Below are 18,917 nucleotides of genomic sequence, written 5' to 3' on the forward strand. Positions count from 1 at the left end.
GTTTAAAGTTCATTCACGAATTCGTTGGAACATGTTCAAACAGGATTACTAATATAATTTCAACTGGATCATCACAAGGTCACATTACATTGTCGCACAAAATAACAAATTGGCATACCTTCTATTTTTTTAAAATATATAGCTTACCTATTATCACCTGTCTCTACATCTAGGCGTACATTCTTCACAATGGGCTGCACACCATCATCACTAGAAGAAAGTTTTCTTTTCGCAGAGGTTGAGAAAATAGTTGGTACAGCAGTATTGTAAAGTCTCTTCTTTTCTGTGGGGTCAGTAAACATCGAAGTTTCGAAGTGAGCTGTACACATGTAGTATTTGTCATATCGATCACTGGGAGTTGCCTCTAATAGGTCTTCACGTCCTGCATTAATCAGCCACTTATCGGATCTATAAAATAAGAAAACTGTCAAAGAGATTTATACCTAACAATGAAGTTCTTTTCTGAGACAAGGATATATGATAGTTAACAGCTTCTGTCTATTGATGTCAGTGTATTTTTTTCGTGATGAAGTGCAAGAAATATATGATTTTCTGAAGAATAAGTATCTGCATATTAGATTGTTCTTACAAGTATCATTAACACTATACCTGGTTAGTATCACCACGAACAAATGCCTAATCTGTTAACGTATTTGCAGAGTTAATTTGTGGAAGCTGTCTCAAAATGTCTTCTCCCATGCATTCGGAAACCTTTATCCTCCAGATCTTTATCAGGGTATTTCCTTTATATTATATCTAGAGATGGTCACTACGAAATATTTTTATGATCAGAAAGTGAAAGAACACACAAAGAGTATACAAATGATTATCTCTAGATATAGTACAATCATTCTTAAAGAAAGGAAAGAATGCCTAGGCAAAGAATTGATAAGAGGGTTCAAACATAACGGAAGTGATTTCTTTTCAGACACTGACGACAACTTACCTCAAAGAAATCGATAGAACATCTACAGCTTTAAAATAAGCATTTTATGTAAATTTTCCGCAATTGTCTGTTACTTACAATTGCTCACAATACAAAATAATTCTATTTTAATCTCTTTTATCTACTACGTTTTATATTTAATGAACATTAACCGAACTGTTTCGGTATTCCCTGACACTTTCCTCAGCAGATCTCGCCAACTCACGTGCAACTCATCTCACTTCTTAGAATTTTATCCTCCACTACTTCGTGTGCACGGCAAACAATGATGCCCCCACCCCCCCAAAAAAAATCTTTGCATTAGAATCCTTTCCTGTTAAGTCTTGATGTTGTGAAAAACAAACACAGAAAATTTTCGTGTTAGTTTGTAGAAATCTTGCTCACTTCTAACAGGCACTTTGTAAAGATATTATTGTAGTCTTAAATCTATGAGTAAACATTAATTGTACATTAAACTTCGATGATTCCACACTTCTTTTAAATATAAACACAGTCACTAAGAATACGCTTACAAAATATTATAAACAAGAGTGAATTCATATCATTAAATAACTGCATTTTAGTACAGTAGTATGATCTTTCATGTCTCTGTACAGCACTAAGGCCACAAAGAGAGGGTACTACTATAATAGAATCCAAACCAACATTATTTTCTGAGACATATTCCCAATATACATACCAGCAGCAAGTAAGCTACCTATTATAGGCTATACGGACGCTCCACTACATCTTCGTACGATTCGAAATGTTCATTTCATCAGACAAAGACTTTAAACTCAGGTCAAATTAAAGTAGTTGCTTGGTTAAATGATATTTTACATTGAACATTTATTCACGTTTATTTTACACTTTCACTCGCTTTGAATGAAGAAAGAAAGAAAAGGAAAAACTGATTTTATTGTGCTCACGAAGAAAAATGAAAGTCTATAGTTTACGGTTATGTACTTTACTCAAAGGTCCATGATAAAATGCCAATCAATGAAAGAAGAACCGGTGAAATAGGGTGAATGAGACAGAAAAACTACGTTCTCCTCAGAAAACTGACATTACTTGGAATCGAGCTAGAAATCTTTTGCAATGAGCATCGTAACACTCCCATTCAGTGCTTAAAGCGACCATATGGCGAATTATCACCATACGCCTCAAATATATAGAAATCTGTTCCAAAACATCAGAAACTTTGTACAGCAACAATATTTAATATCAAAGTAGTTAAAATTTCCGTTCTTTATTCGGTAATGGATAACATTAATATAAAGTATTATACCTACTACATATAGAACCTCTTGGATTTTAGCTTGCGAAATACATTATCAGGAGTTCAAATTCACGGATGTCATGAAATCTTCCTTTCCTTTCCCTTTCCCTTTTCAGTACAAATTTTTTTGGTACTCCGAATAGATGCTAAATCGCTATTCGGAGATGTAGTTAAATCGCACATCTAAACATTAGACTTCTCCTTACGTAAAAGTCTTAGCAATCTCGAAATGAATTTTCTCAAAGTCGAGACCTTCCTAAATCACTTCCCCAAACCTGAAAATAATATGCCTGATTTCACGGTAATGAATTTTCAGTTGTAGGAAGAAAACACTCACTGACAAGTCCTGCCGAGTGCTAAACGGACTGTCACTCAGAACCGTCGAGCGACTGCTGTGGAAGTGACAGAGGGATTCAAATAGCACCTCCCACTGATTATATCGACAGTCAGAGTCCGCCGAGAGTTACATGGCATCCACATACGTGATCGAGATGCACGGGTAAAAGCGTTGATAAGGACAATAACGCTTTAAGACGGTGCCACTGGTTCTGCGAACATGCACCATGGACCTCTTGATGACCTCATGAATTGTCGTTTACTCATTTGAAACCAGGGGCTGTATTTCTCTGTGCGCACGCCAAATGATCCGTAGTGTCTTCGCCCACTGTAAAATATGGCGGCGGCTCTGTGATTCTGTTGGCCGCAATATCTTAGTTTCAGTGGGTCTTGTCCTGACGCTTACCGATCGCGTCACTGCCTGTGATTACGTCACCATTTTACGGAACCATGTGCATCTTATGGTCGAGATGATATTTCCACGTAATGGCGCCATATTCCACGTTAATAATGAGCCTATTCATACAACTGCAGCTCTAGTGACGTGGTTTGAGGAACATCGGAATGAAGTTGAGCACCTCCCTGGTTCACCTAATCTCCGGACCTAAATGTAATTGAACATCTGTGGTCCAGTTTGGAGATATGAATCCAGCGCAAATTTCTGCCTCAATTCTCTCTCACGGGACTGCGTGAAGCACTGCACGCGGAATATTCTACCTGCTACCATTTACGACTTCTGCGAATCCGTTTCACGTTGCATCAGAGCTGTTCTGAAGGTGAAAGGTTGTCCAACACCATATTAATCTACTGAATTGCACTTTTTTCACGTCTTTCTATTTTTTGAGAACCATCTGTACATTTCCCAATCATGAACATCACAATAACATTATGCACAGTATGTTCTCACAATTAACTTAGGTTAATCAGTACTTCCCTACCTATGGAAGCTTTTCCATAAAAACACATCTCTCATCAACACGTATTATAATCATGGATCTTCCATTTAAAATATCTGAAGATACATTCAATAGCAGATTTTTCTTTTGCTGTTCTATATTTAAAACTTGGAACGCAATACGGAAATGAGATTCCCTTTGGGTACCACATGACTTGACCGACGAGCAGATGACACATCGTGTTTCATGGTGCCGTGAGATGTTGAAAATTTTAAAAATGGAAAATCTTCCTCTGTGAACAGTATTGTGACCGGTGATGAAACTTGGCTCTATTACTATGACGTCCAGATCAAGGCTCAAAAAAAAGTGTGGGTGTTCGAAGATGAGGAGAACCCGATGGCTGTTCGAAAGTCCACATAAGTGAAGAAGAGAATGGTGGCGGTATTTTTTAGTGTGCAAGAAATTGTCGAGCGAGTTGTCTTAGCAACACAGAAGACAGTCACAGGGAAGTGGTATACCGAGGAATGTCTGCCTAAAGTTCTTACAGCTCTCAAACAGTTGCGCCCAAACTCAAGGATGGGCACTTGGTTTCTTCACGATAACGCTCCAGTGCACAGTTCGAAAGTTTGCTCAAAGTATTTGGCCCACACTGGACTAAAACTGTTAAGAGCACCCTCCGTACAGTCCAGATCTCGCTCCCTGTGACTTCGCGCTGTTTTCCCATGTGAAGACCAGACTGAAAGAAAGGCGTTTTACAAGCGATGACGCCCTACTAAGGGCTTGAGACGATGAATGTGCCCAGATCTCTGCTGAAAGATGGCAGAGTTTCTTCGCCAACTGGTTTCCAAGTTTGGAAAAATGTGTAATGTGTAGTCGAAAGTACTTTGAAAAAGTATAAGAAATAAGATCGTATTGCAAAACTTTCCTAGTGCTCTTTGTATAAAATGATGGTTACTGACAGTAGAACAAAAAGAAGAATTAGTAATGTCTTGCTGTATGTTATCCTTTAACTATGGATGAGGTTAAAGGAAGTGTTTAAAATATCGCATTAATTTCTATATTTCAGTGAATACCTTAGCTAGAATTTGCATCTAATTAAGGTATATCCTCATTTTTGTATTAGATACACCTTACTACCAAAAATATACTGTTTACAAGTACAATATTAAAAAAAGTACTATATTTAAAATAATAAATGCGAAAATTGTGATAAAAATGCTACGAAATATTAAAATTGTTGCGAAAAAGTCTTCTTTATTCATATCATAAAATCATTCAAATGATTCCGTTTAAAACAAAAACCTTTTATAACGCATATGAAACATACCTTGGCTGATCCTTTGGAATTCTAATGAAACTACCATCGAATATCTTCTTGTTATTCCCACAGTATTTAGCAATGCAGTAGCGGTTTGTTCTGGAAATAAAATTTTACATCAGACAAGGTGAACTAGTACACAGAGACTGATTATTATTAGGTTCGAGTGGTCTCTTATATCCACATTGCGTGCACGTGTGGGGAGCGCGCGCACGGCCGTCCGGCCTATTTGTTGGACAAGCTCCACCAAACAAGACATCCTGCCCTAATCCCTCAATCTGACCATTGGTCGTCGTGCACGAAGTGCACCATCAAGACTTGTCCCCTAACCTTGACGGCTAAGCGTGTAACTTTCAATCTCTAAGGGAGTGGGATACGCCCACTGCGCGGAAGATCCAAAGCCCCACCTACCAGTTACCTACTGGTGAAGGCGGACTGCTAGCGAGCCAGTCCACCCATACTCTGCAGGTATGATCCCCGAGCGTTTCAAGGCAAGCTCACCATTACCTGATTCCCTGGATTAGCTCCCTTGTGGTACAGAATCCCACAAAATGACCACGTCCGGTAGAGTCCAACCCAATCTGGGAGCCCCAGACATGCCTGAGGGGGCTTGTTCAATGCCGGCCCTGCCTACCTCTAACGATCAAATGACAACAGCTTTCGCGTGTAGAGGTACCACGCACACGTCGAGATACTCCCGTATCTCATCCCGGATCCTATGGTACGTGTTAAGTCACTATTTGAGTTTGGTGCCGGCCCACATCCTGCAGAGTTCTCTTCCTTCCGCGGGATCAGAACCGTTACCCAGATTCCTGGGATTGACACCTATCCCACCTTCGTTCAGTCCCCCCCGTAGGCAGAAATCTGACACTCCCCTCCCCGTAGGATCGTCCAAGCAATACGGGACTTCCTCTAATTACGGTAGAATTACTCCGTACATTACCAGAGCCAATGACTGATGTAGACCGTCTGCTCAAGGCAAACATTGTCATTTGGGAGCCGTGTCTCCCCTGGTAAGCCCGTCCAAACAATACGGGACTTCCTCTAATTATCGTAGAGGTACACCATACATTATCAGACACAATGGCTGATGTACACTGTCTCCCTTTAAAGACAATGGGTATTTGGGAGCGGCGGCTCCCCTGGTAAAGTCGTGGTTCCTACACCCAGCGAAAACGTAAACGAAAAACTGGGACGAAGGAATTTCCACTTCCTCAGTACTCCTGATGTACAAGTGTGCGTTAGGATACTACGTATCCCATCCCGGACCCAACAGCACGCACGGGGCCGCGGTGGCTCAGTGTGGTAGAGCGTTCACCTCTGGTGCTTGGGGTCCCGGGTTTGATCCCAGCCCCCGCCAAGTGAACTTTGTGGTGGACAAACACCGTGTGCGTGGGTTTTCTCGGGGTTCTCCCGTTTCCTCCCACTTTCTTCATTCCACCATTTCATTCATTACTCATCATCACCGTCTCCTTTAGCCTAACCGGCATAACCGTGGGACATAAAACTCAAAGATTTCATTTCATTTTTTTACAACAGCACGCACGACACGCTTCTTGAGAACAGTACCTACACCATCCACCCGGTAGGGCGTTGGATCCGCCCCCTTGGGCACACCAACTATCCACTCTTTTATACGTGTAAACTGATTAGTATATCCCATGAACATGCACTATTTATTGACAGAAAGTAACTACTAATAACACGGTGGAGCACAAAATGTCGCCAGGACTCGAAAAATTAGGTCTACATGTTTTATGTCTTAAATTGTAGTTACTGATAGAAAAAATACAAGCTTACCTTAGTCTACAGCTATCCCTCAAAGATAACAGCAACTGAACGTAATATTAGTGAAGTTTTACAAAGTAATAGTGTACATTTTATGTCCATATACATATCTTGTAGTTTGGACACTGAAATACTATAAGCCCATTTTTCTAGATGGATCAAAATCTTCTAATAGGTCAATTATGTTCATTAACATTAAATTTATTAAGACTGTTTAAACCCATTGATGACCTCAAATGTTCTAATTCACTCAAGTACAAAAAAATCAGAACTACTGGCACATAAAAAACGATAATACTAATGTTAAAGAAGATGGACTCCAGACTCGTATTGGCAGTCACCTGGACCTTGTGACCTAGATCCCGGATATTTTCACGCCCTGCTATCGCATTATGATGGTTATTTAGCAACATTGTCTTGAAACAATAAAAAGGATAAACTTTAAATTATTTCGCTAAACACTTTATCAGTTGAGGAAAGGGAAAGAACAGGACAGTTACATTCCAATATGGTATTCACTTAGACGGTTCACTGGTACTTGCTTGTTCTTTAGTTTGTCTTTTGCTTTCTCTCTAATTCTCCACGCCCTATCTTATTAAGCGTTTAATAGACTTTGAAGAACAAGCAGAGAACAACTTTTGTCGATATTTGAACTTACATCTGTTCTACAGTGATGTTCGTAAATCGAAAGTTTGTAAACTGAAATTTATTTCTCAGTGAAAGTGACGTACATACACTCAATCTGTTCTAGCCACTGAAACACTAATATATTTTTTAAATATTTTTGTGATGATGAATATAGGAATGAAAATAACAATACCCTTTTAAAAAGACAAATATTAAATAAAATATACGACGGCTAAAAAACACAAGAAGTGCGAAACGGAACAAAAAGTAGTTTTTGATCATAAAACTCTGACTACGGCATAAAACTCTAATACTGTCTACGGCAATTACGCAAATGCACTACTACTATTCGATGCATAGACCTGTGCGCACACGTGTGCGTGTTCGTAACCTATCTTAACATAACGTAACGTAAGCTAACCTCACTAAATGTACCTTTTTTATTATTATTTATTTTCGTTTGGTTCGGTAATAAGGACAAATGCCAGCATATTTTTGGATTTAGGGAGACAGATTTTTTTTTTGCTAAAATTCGTACTTTCTCATTATATTTTCTGTATTTTTTGTTCGTTCAAGTTAGGTTAACTTAGTACTTACCTTGATGGTTTGTAGAGATCAGCATTTTCGCAATATTTGCTGAATGTTTTGTTTGTTCAGGTTAGGTTAGGTTAACTTAATATCTTCACATACGTAGGGCTGGATAGTATACGCACGTTTTGTAATGTTAAGTAATCTTGTAGTGTAAATGAAGATGAAAGTGTTCGTTGTCAGGTAAATATGATCTGTATATAGGGAAATCCCACATGGGTAGTTAAAAGAATAATTATATGATGGAAGGCACACCTTGCTGGGTACTTAATATTCTTATATATGATTCACACTGTAATTAATAATATACAAATAGAACTAGTATATAATACCAGGCCTGGTCTTGGGGCCGCGGTGGCTCAGTGGTAGAGCGTTCACTCTGGTACTTGGGGTCCCGGGTTCGATCCCAGCCCCCGCCAAGTGAACTTTGTGGTGCACAAACACCGTGTGCGTGGGTTTCCTCGGGGTTCTCCCGTTTCCTCCCACTTTCTTTATTCCACCATTTCATTCATTATTCATCATCACTGTCTCCTTTAGCCTAACAGGCATAAGCGTGGGACGTAAAACTCAAAGATTCCATTTCATTTTCAGGCCTGGTCTTAGTTATATTATAAATAATTTATATATATATATATATATATATATATATATTAGTTAACTTGTATTGAACTGTATTAACTGTATTGAATTTGTAAATGACTTGTATATTACCATGTATGTATGGTTAATAACTCTTCGTTAGCGTGGAAACACCTCTCGCCGGGGTTGCAGAAGCGATTTTTTTTTGGGGGGGGGGGGTTGAAGAAACTCTTGTTTCCCGCACTCCGCGGAAGGTTCCTTAGCTAGTCTTCGTGGACTGCTATAAATATGGACGAAAATTGGGTAACAGCTTCATTTTCTGGAGACAGTCACTGAATTATGTGGTTTTTGTAGGTTGGAAGTTCTGAATGAGGACCTGTTTAGGCTGAAATACTTTTGATTCTAGCCCTGAGAGATGTGGCTGTATAGGATGGTTCCTAGTGAGAACTAAAGTATGGATTCAGTTTGTTAGGAATACCTTGAGTAATGTGGTCTTAGGGTTTTTGGTTCTAAGTTGGAACCAAGGTTACAAAATTTTAAGATTAGTGGGTTATTCCTTAAGAATTAGTTAGTTCTTAGTTAATTTAGTTAAAAAAGGCTTTGTGTCCACCTTAAACACAAACTAAATACAACTTTCTTACAAGGCTGTCTATAATCTTTATTATAAATTAATTAGAAATGTTACAGTTTCGGAAGTATATCACTTCCTTCTTCAGACTACTATTCCAACTGAAATCATAAATAATATTATGGATAATCTGTGTATCTATGGAAAATACATCTAACTGATGTATTAAGAAAGCCAGAAGAAAAACCTCATTATCACAAGAACAAGCTTAGGTCAGTAGACTAAAATATTCGAATGAATACAATATCAGGGCTTATAGTGGTCTGGTCTCTTGTAAATAGTTGAAAAGTGACCAAAAGCACACGAAAAAGTGACCAAAATCCCATCATGCCCCTTTTTTCCTTTGTCAATTTCTCCATCACCTCTCTCCTTATTGTTTTGTTTCATCTTTTCTTCTTTAGCTTTACTTTTTGATCTTCCTCCTTTCTTAGGTTTTCTAAGTATGTTTTGTAGTTATGGTAAGCAGACTTAGCAGATGTAAGAAGCTTCTGAGTACGTGGAACCAGTTCTGGCCTATTTCCGAAATTCTTTATCCCAGGCATTATATTTAACTTAGCACTGAGAGTTCTCAAAGTCATGAAATATTCAAATTCATCACCTACTCTTAAGAAGAGCATACAAGAAGCATAACACAATACGAACATGATGAACCACACAAACACATACACACACACAACGTTGAGTGGAGCGTTAACTATTACGAGAGAAAACTAAAAGACTATTATGATAGAAGAAAGAATAGACACAGAAGGGTTCTCAACTCCACCTTGAGAGCTTAAGCATCCACCAACCATCCACTGTGTTTACGAAAGAATAAAAGGTGAAATGAGAATAAAGCTGACTGTTTCACATGTGGCAGCAAGTACTGAAGCTTTTAGAAAAGTAATGACTAACAAGTTTCTGCCATTTTCTATTTATTTTTATATTTTTCTTAGAAAACTGCCAATGCAAAATATAAATCACACGAAAAAGTCACTTTACCTCCCAAAAAAACTTTTAGTGACAAATTTGAAAAAAAGTAACTTTTAGTGACCAACCTGAAAAAGTAACTTTAAGTGACCAACATGAAAAAAGTAACTTTTAGTTAAAAAAGTGACTCGCTATGAGCCCTGCAATATAAGAAAAATAATTTGACTCCACAGTAGGAATAACAATGAACACAGATCAAGCACGGTTCTAGTTTCAAGACCGAAGAAAATAATATGTAAGATATACTTGTAAGCTGTAAGGATCGGACATATGCTCAGGTACCTTCCCTTTGTTATAAGCTGTAAGGATTGGACGAGAATACGAGTCCGGATGTTTCTGCTCTAGCTATGGTCTTGAAGCTACAAACCTTGGAAATAATATAATGGTTTCTGACAACAAGCTCTTTTGTTCATCAATATCACAGATAAATAGTACGTACTCTATCTCGTCCGGTACAGCTGTTTTGGAGAGGCGATGTCTTATAGTAGATGTGAAACACCATTCCGAAAAGTGGTTGGCACAGACCAAGTAGTTCTTTAGGATTTTGTAATCCACCTTCTTTAACTCTGTTCTGTTGACAGCATCCAGCCAGAGATCTCTCCTGTAATACAAGAATAGAAAATGGTGTTAAGAATGTTGCAAGTTGAATGCACTCTGGAAATGGGAAATTAAATAGAACGGATTAATCTTTTCTGACAAGACACAATTATACAATTATGTGTGTTACTAACCTGAGATACATAAACCATGTTGAGATCGCAATATTTGGAACCCAGATATTGTTTAATCTACTGGATGTTGGAGAGCATATCAGTTTAAGTAATGTAGTACATTATTTCAAACAGAATATACAGTCAAATCATCCATCTTAGTCATCTACAGCGCTTGTTCCCATTCACACGTAAAACCAGGGAACTACCGGTACTTTGTCTTTGTTGCATGAGTACATCGTTATGTGGATACGTGTCTCTCAAAAGGATATTTTGGTAATAAAAGCATTTTAGTAATAGAAGAGTCTATACAGTGTTCGGTAAGTGCAAGCATATCTTTTGTAAAGACTTGCTAGGGTAATATGAATGAAAAACTGTATGAGGCGAAATATCTTCCAAAGTAGGACTAAGAAGACATAAACAGTAATGAAAAGCCTCACTAATTGCCCCTAGCAAAAGGGTGTGTTTAGTATATACAACAATCATGTAGAATGACTCCCAAGATAGAAAAATTATGAATTAAAGATTATGAGAATAAATACGGAAGGTTGTTCGCTTTATGTCCGACCACTTTGGACGGGTACTCACCTTAAAAGATAATTGCACCGCTAACACCGATCATGTTCTATTGGGCCCCCAGCATTGTGGACTATTATAAGGCATCGCAGTTTCCATTGCAGCAAGCCCCGGCGCAGGAGAGGCATGGAAATTCTGTCCCACTTCTACCTGCAAGCTTTCCATAGACCATCCAGGGATGCGAAAGTGGCGATGTTGAGGATGTCGTTTCAACGGTCCAAATACACAAACGTTCTTTAAACTGGCATCTGGAATATCTTCACAGGAATGTCTTCAAAATGAATGACACAAATTTCTAATTCCTCTTCCATTTTCTGACATAATGATGTTCTGCGGTATGACCCGAAGCCTTGTCCATATGGATCATCACCTGTTTCGTTTTCATTCCATACGCTTGTGGGATGTCTTTCCGATAGATAGATTCCAGAGATACAAAAAAATATATAAAATTTGCGAGAAAGAAATGGTGAATCGGAGCTTTTCCGTTTCATTCGTAGACTTAACTAACCCAACCTAACTCACCAACAGAAGAAATGACAAAATTTTAACGTTTTTAAGCCATAATATTTTGGACATACTCTGCGACACAAAGGTTCGAGAAATGAAACTTCAGAAAGCACTTGGGTATTAATTATAGAAAAAAAGTTAAAATACTTTATCAAGTAAGCTCCAGTTTCTTCTGCATGCATTATAGTTACAGATTTGCCACTGTGTAGGTTTATTGTACGGATCTATACATAAATTCATTGCGTGTATACTACTTTTTCTGAGAATAGACTCTGTGAATCTTAAACAATTATGTTTGGAGTGTGGACTAGCATCCCCATGTACGGATTCACTTTAGGAAAGCTTCAGTGTAAGCAGACGATAAGATCTATTGTGCAAAGAACACTAATCAAGGTGGTCACTAAAAAGCACGAATGCTATCTAATCGAGCGAGAGCAGGCGCGCCAGCGACTCTGGGTATACACGTTGAGGCTAACACAAAACACTGTATATGGCGTAAAATACTTATATATAATGTTAAAGATACATTACATTATAGGTAACATCATTTATGTTTTCATTGTTTGCACATTTGTGTTCTTAAGCAACATAACTTATTACTAACGTAAACTTCACAAATATGTGGATCCCTTAACTCTCGGATACTTGTATGGTTGCGCATCATGAGTTACCACACTGACTTCAAGTACTTCATTTCACTTTAATGTTGTTAATGGCTACCTTATAATCCGTGCTTAACAGGTTAGACTTTCATTAATGTATCTCTACGCAGATATGCAACGCACAGGTAAGAACACTACATACTTAGATTATTTACACACAAGTTTATTAAAATAAAATTACAAATTTCTTCTGTAAATTTTACAAATATGTGCATCCGTGTAGTAAATCTGTACCTGTGCTGCTTGCATAATTTCTTCCTTTTCCTCATTGCCCTTTCTTCACTTGTACTAGGTCGTCATATCGAACGGACCATGACTTTTGCAAAGTGATAAGATGTAATTAGTGAAAATGCATGGGTTAACTGTCGCAGATGGTGATCCCGAGGGGCCAGCACTTTTTACAAAAATTGTAATATTTCTTTTAAATATTGATTAATTTGATTAGGTAAGGTTAGTTTAGGTTTGTCATTTCAATGTAACTTATGTCTTTTCTTAGCTTCACGGTTTGTATACATTGGCAGTAGCTTCCAACAATTTGTGCACTCGACCTAAGCGGTGATTGGAACGAAGGGGTCTGTGTCAAATATAAAAGTAGGAAGGGAGAAAGTAGAACAAGTAGATAGTTTTCGATATCTGGGTAGTATTCTTAGTAATAACATGAAGTTCGAACGTGAAATAAAAGCAAGGATAGGAATGGCGAAAGAAGCCTTTAGGAAGAAGAAAAGTCTGTTTTGTGGGAACTTGAAGAAAGAGTTGAGAAAACGACTCATAAAATGCTTCGTGTGGAGTGTTGTACTGTATGGGTCGGAAACGTGGACATTACGTAAAGGTGATGAAAATCGACTGGAAGCCTTCGAAATGTGGGTGTGGAGAAGAATGGAAAGAATTAGTTGGGTCGAGCGCAAAACGAATGAGAAAGTGTTAGAAATAGTGGGTGAGAAAAGAACACTTTTAGATATTATTAGGAAGAGGAAGAGAAACTGGTTGGGACATTGCCTAAGGAGAAACTGTATCATGAAGGACGTCCTAGAGGGTATGGTGTCGGGAAAGAGGGAGGGGGCGAAGGAGACTACAATTAATGGATGATATAAAAACAGAAAGATCATACGCGAAGACGAAGAAGTTAGCGGAGGACCGTGGAGCATGGAAGCTTCTCAGCTGCGGCAAGTAACCTGCCAATAAAGGCAGAATACCTATGATGAGGATGGCCTAAGCGGGGCACGCATTTTCAAGAATTTTTTTTTTTTTTTTTTTTTTTTTAATATTGCCTACTTTTGCTTAGAATAGGTTAGTTTTTGTTATTTCAGTGTAACTTATGTTTTACTGTTAATTGCTCTTCTGGTCCCTGCAATATTCCCTACTCCTTAATTTAACACACTGCCTTTACATTGCACTATCATCACAGATTACTCACACACCTAATACCTTTCCGTAGCATAACTGATTTCAGCCTTTCTTTAGCGATGGGGGAGCAGTTTTTTCACTCACTTACTTCTTTGAAATATGCTCTTCAGATTCCGTCGTTTTATGTTCCATACGTTAAATTAGGTTAGGTTACAAACATTTAATTCACATATTATTGCCGAGCGAGCGACAGCGAGTGAAGGCTGGATAGAGGCACGCAGGGCACGTCGTTTTTTGTCTTCGTTACGAATAGTTCACTTTCTTTTCCCACATAAGTCACTATAAAGTTCAAGTTCGATAATCCAGTGCTAAATTAGTTGAAATTTTCATCACACTTCACTCGCACGTCAATTGCCAGTCCCCTTATCAATTCTCTTCTCCTGTAATTCATCCATCTTTTTGTTGCCAGTTTTGTCCCATTACCCCTATCTTTAAACTGTTACCCTGATTTCTCCTGTAAACATTTTCTTTTTTTTAATTTATTTTTTTACCCAGTTTTGGTCTCCCTCAGTCCAACATAAGCTCGCCCCGACATACAAAATTTACAAAGTGTTGAATATAATGAGACGAAATGTCAGCTTGTAGCAGGGGTGCCCACAAGGGGGGGGGCTATGACGCAAACTGCGTCATTGAAATATTTGGGGGGGTTAAAAATCTATATAAATATGTTTGATGGGGGGGCTAAAATTAATCGAAAAGAAGATTTTTTTCATGGAAGAACACCTACGGATAGACAATTGGGGGGGTGCGTTATGGACATAAGGGGGGGGGCACCACTGGCTTGTAGGTAACAAAAAAGCTAATAACGGCCATCAATGTTGAGTGATTAATTAAAGAGAGAAACAAAGTTGAATTTTGGACTATATGAATTCGCGGAATGATGCGATATAACAAACATTCAATAGAGCATAATATGATAATACTTTCGAACCCACTGTCTTTATTAACTAACCAAGGACGTACATGCTGCTGTAATTGAGGGAAATACAAAAATACAAAGCGGAGACTAGTAGAAGAGGAGTTGCATCAGAACTGAATATATTGAAATGGGGCAAAATTTTGGGTGATATCCAGGGGTAAAAGTGACTCTGAAAAGGTAAGGGGACGCTTGAAGTCACGCCGTCCCCTGTGCCTATCTTTGCCTTTTTTTTTTTTTTTTTTTTTCAAGAGTGCGCTTTGTGCAGAAAGTGATTATGCCAGGTTGTTGACATGACGCAAGTTAGGAATAAGGGTAATAGTATACATGAGAACCCCCTGATCTGCGCTTGCTCTGTGTTCTATTACCACTTCTACATGAAATACCATAATTTTCTACGTAGTGCAATAGTAAGAAGTATCCATGTGCACAAGACATGCGATATGCGTTAAATTTTCCCCTGCCTCCACACACACATAGTCATAGATAAAGTATAAGGGCACTACACATGAAGTACAGGTACGTTCTTTTTTATTTTCGTATCAGTCGATAAGTAAATAAAAGTCGCTTTGTTACCCCCTTTGTAAATTCGTACATACTCAATGAATAATCCCTAAAAGTATGAGCGTCCTGCTCCTTCGGGAACTGATGTAGCTACGGAATAAGTAGGGTAGGATCAGGTTAGTTTAGGGTTGCGGAAGTTTGGACCCATTTTGTTAAAATTAACAGAGTGTAATTGCTCGTATTGCTATTAGGAAAATGGGGGAAGCCATATATATATTTTTGGAAGTGGGGTAATGACGTCTGCCTGCGTTCCCCGTCACTTTTACGCCTGGTGCTATCCCATTTTGTGTGTGTCAGGGGGGAGGCGGCAATTTGTAAAATACATCGGGAAGGTAGTGACACCACGTTGAAAACAGGTTTATGTGTTCGGGGCCGCCATTTGCGGAAGATTGGGCAAATGTATTTTTGTCCAATTGTTTCTATACTGCTGCCAAAATGTCCTGAATCGTAGCAAAAATGCGAACTAAAGCTCACACTCAGGTGCTGAGCGAATAAAGGTTCAGCTGTTGGTAAGCGAGAGAGCTTTAGCGAAAGGGAGGTGGTATTGCTTCAGCCGATAGCAGCGCTTAGAACGGAGACTAGATGTCAAGTCAATGTCATATATCTATAGCAATGAAGTTACACCTAGATTTTCAAATCCTAGTAATCTTATTCTTAATCTAGGGAGGGAAAAAAATCATACCTGGCTTTATCATGCGGTAATGAAAACATCGAGGCGCCAATATCCTGTTGCTTCTTTCCACATACCATACATTTCCTTATTAAATGCCGTGGCGACCAAACACGTTCCATTGGATCGCAAAATTGATTTGCTTTCTGACAACCACAAGAAGGTAAACGGTAAACACATAAACAAGAAACAACGACGAAACGAAAACAATGAAAAGCACAATGTAACAATATTGCCAGACGTCACAATAATAAGTACTCTAATAACGATACAGAACTTACAAAAATTCTGTTGAATCGGGATTTCTACTAAAAATACGGATAATACCTACTTAATACCATTACATTATTTAAATTAAATAATGTAATGGTATTAAGTGTCCCTCAAGATATTTCTTCAAACACTTCAATTTTGGAAGTATCAAGGAAATAAATATTGTTCGAATTATGTGCGAGAAGAACGTAATTGTATTGGTCCACGTCATAGGTGTCCGAGTGATCGACGTCTGGCTTTACTCAGCATAGATAGCGTGCGAAATTGCATAATTATATCTTTATACGTAATTTCAGGCAATGAATATCTATATAGTTAGGAAAGGATTTCTGAAAACTGATTAATCGCAATATCGATTGCTATGAAGAATAAATAAAAGGAGAAAATACAAAGAATACTGAAGCAGGTATATTGGGCTTCTCTTACCCATACCAAGAACTTGATTCACGAGTTTGGCCTGGTGGCGTTCGGTACCAGCTCTCGCATCGCTTTCGATTTATCCTATCACACCGACTTCCCGTCTCTTACTTGTGTTGTGTTCAAGGGTCAGATACTACTAACATACCTATTGCTCCGCCACTACTGCCAACTCATCTTCCCACCACCACAGTAGTCCACACTTTTGACAGTCAATTATTTTCTATTGAGTGTAAGATGTATTATTGCCGTTTCAAAGTCGCACCTTATAGCGTTAGCGAAAAACTGCCGCAAATGTTACAGATACGGGCACATCGCCAAAACTTGCAAATCCGCCGTTAAATGTCATCAGTGTGGTCAGGGACATGTCTCCGATCAATGTTCTAACCCTATGATTTCCCTCCATTGTGGTGCATCCCACATGGCTGATGATCCTGATTGTCCCGAACGCCAACATCAACAAAAACTACAGGAAATTATGGTCAACTCTACTACAATGAAGCTTCAAGTTATACTACAATGAAGCACGCAAGATACACCCACGGGAAACCACCTATGCTCAAACGGTACCGGCTTCACCTCGTTCAGATATCACATTTCATTTAGTTACTCGCTCTTCTGGAACACTTCCAAGTGCACAGCGCCCATCACTTACATCGCCGAGACGCCCTTTTCGATCCACGACAACTTCAAGTATACCAGCAAATCGTGACACACTTCAAGTACGTTGCAAGAAACTTCTTCCTTCAAGAGGCGAAAAGGTCTTTTCTCTTCGGGGACTCGTCCCTTATCTGCCTCTTCATCTACTCCATCAGCTTCTTCCACTCGTGCTCACAGAGAACTGCCACGAGATATAGTGCGCCAATTTCAATCTGCACCTAAAATTCCAGACTGCACACCCAAGGACCCTTCTACTAATGTCCTCAAAAATCAGTGCAAAGCCATTCGAACTGTGCTGTTTCAACAGCTAGTGAGTACCAACCTTCTCAACGATAGTGACCTGGAACCTGCGCTTACCACAATCTCACACATTTTAGGATGGCAGGAACAAATCTAATAACAATTTTACAGTGGAATATTCATCAAGCACAGGGTAAGCAAATGGCTTTACAACGACTATGTGCTATTTTTCTACCAACCATACTCCTGTTCTAGGAAGTCTGGTCACTTCATCATTTTCAACTACGCATCCCAGGTTATCGTCTACTACAGGATACCGACTGGATCACTATGGTGGTATCGCTCTGTGGATTCGACGTGGACTTCCATACACTCTCATCACTGGAATACCACCTCCACCGTCTTCACACACGCAACTACAAGGAATACGTTTAGGAGCTATCAATTTCATCAACGTTTATTCACCCAGGAATATCCTATTCTGCCGTCTACTGGAATCGTTTGTTTCACCACTTCCCACACTCCACTGTCACCGGAGGAGATCCAAATACGAAAAGCCCTTTGTGGGGTAAAGTAGCAAGAAAGATGGCTGGTACGGACTGATTACTTATCTACTAGCCAATGACGGTACTCCGATTAGGCTGCCTTTACTTCAGGCCAGGCCCAGTGCTCCTGACATCACTATTCTTAGTCCAGAGTAGTATATCCAGCATACCTGGCAAGTACATGGCTATGCTTATGGTAGTTACTACTTTCCCATTCTATTGACTCTCCACTCATCACGAGTCGTCCGTTCTGCATGCGATTTAGAACTGTTGCCTCTCATTCTATTCCTAAAGTCCCTATCCCAACCCGGCCTAGTACCTTTCACCAGCACTTCTAAGATCTTTTCCGTGAGTGCACTACGGAAGTGGGCGAACATTCAATGAAACACCTTCAGGACATCATTGTGCTCGCTTCCCGCAAAGCTGTCACACCTACGAAGCCGCCTACTTCTACAGCTCGGACCAATCGTCCAGCAGCACTCCATCATGGTGGGACATCGAATGCCAGCGCAGTTGTAACAATCGCAGGAGTTGTCAACTGGAGTACCTGCGAAGCCGCTCACGAGAAACTTATCTTCGATATCATGAAGCCAATGCCAACCTTCGACGCACACAAGCTTCCAAGAAAAAGGATCACTGGATACAGTTTTGCTGAACTTTAACTCTCTACACCACACCTCGACGGTTATGGAACTATATACGGACCAGAATACAAGGGTATATCCAGAGGCCTCCACCAACGGTACTTAATGAAGACTGGATTACTTCGTTTAATGCGATGGTTACTCCGGCCACTCATTTACCGGCTCGGCAAAAATCTGCAGCACTGCTTGGTTCCCT

The 18,917-nt window shown here is 39.3% G+C and overlaps 1 protein-coding gene across 3 annotated transcripts in view; it reads right to left on the minus strand.

Annotated features, from left to right (window-relative positions):
* The window catches only part of LOC145673105 (uncharacterized), a 32,449-nt gene extending 16,304 nt beyond the window's left edge, over positions 1-16,145 (minus strand). For all 3 annotated transcript variants that reach the window (XM_081742473.1, XM_081742474.1, XM_081742472.1), the window contains exons 1-4: positions 15,955-16,145; positions 10,373-10,534; positions 4,764-4,853; positions 148-408 (exon numbers count right to left, since the gene is read on the minus strand). In XM_081742473.1, the coding sequence (XP_081598599.1) occupies positions 148-408; positions 4,764-4,853; positions 10,373-10,534; positions 15,955-16,064 (623 nt within the window). In that variant the 5' untranslated portion in view covers positions 16,065-16,145. The remainder of the gene's footprint in view (positions 1-147; positions 409-4,763; positions 4,854-10,372; positions 10,535-15,954) is intronic.
* Between the last annotated feature and the right edge of the window lie 2,772 nt (positions 16,146-18,917).

This window comes from Thermobia domestica, chromosome 16 (assembly GCF_964235325.1).
Source record: "Thermobia domestica chromosome 16, izTheDome1.hap1.1, whole genome shotgun sequence".
Lineage (NCBI taxonomy): Eukaryota > Metazoa > Arthropoda > Insecta > Zygentoma > Lepismatidae > Thermobia > Thermobia domestica.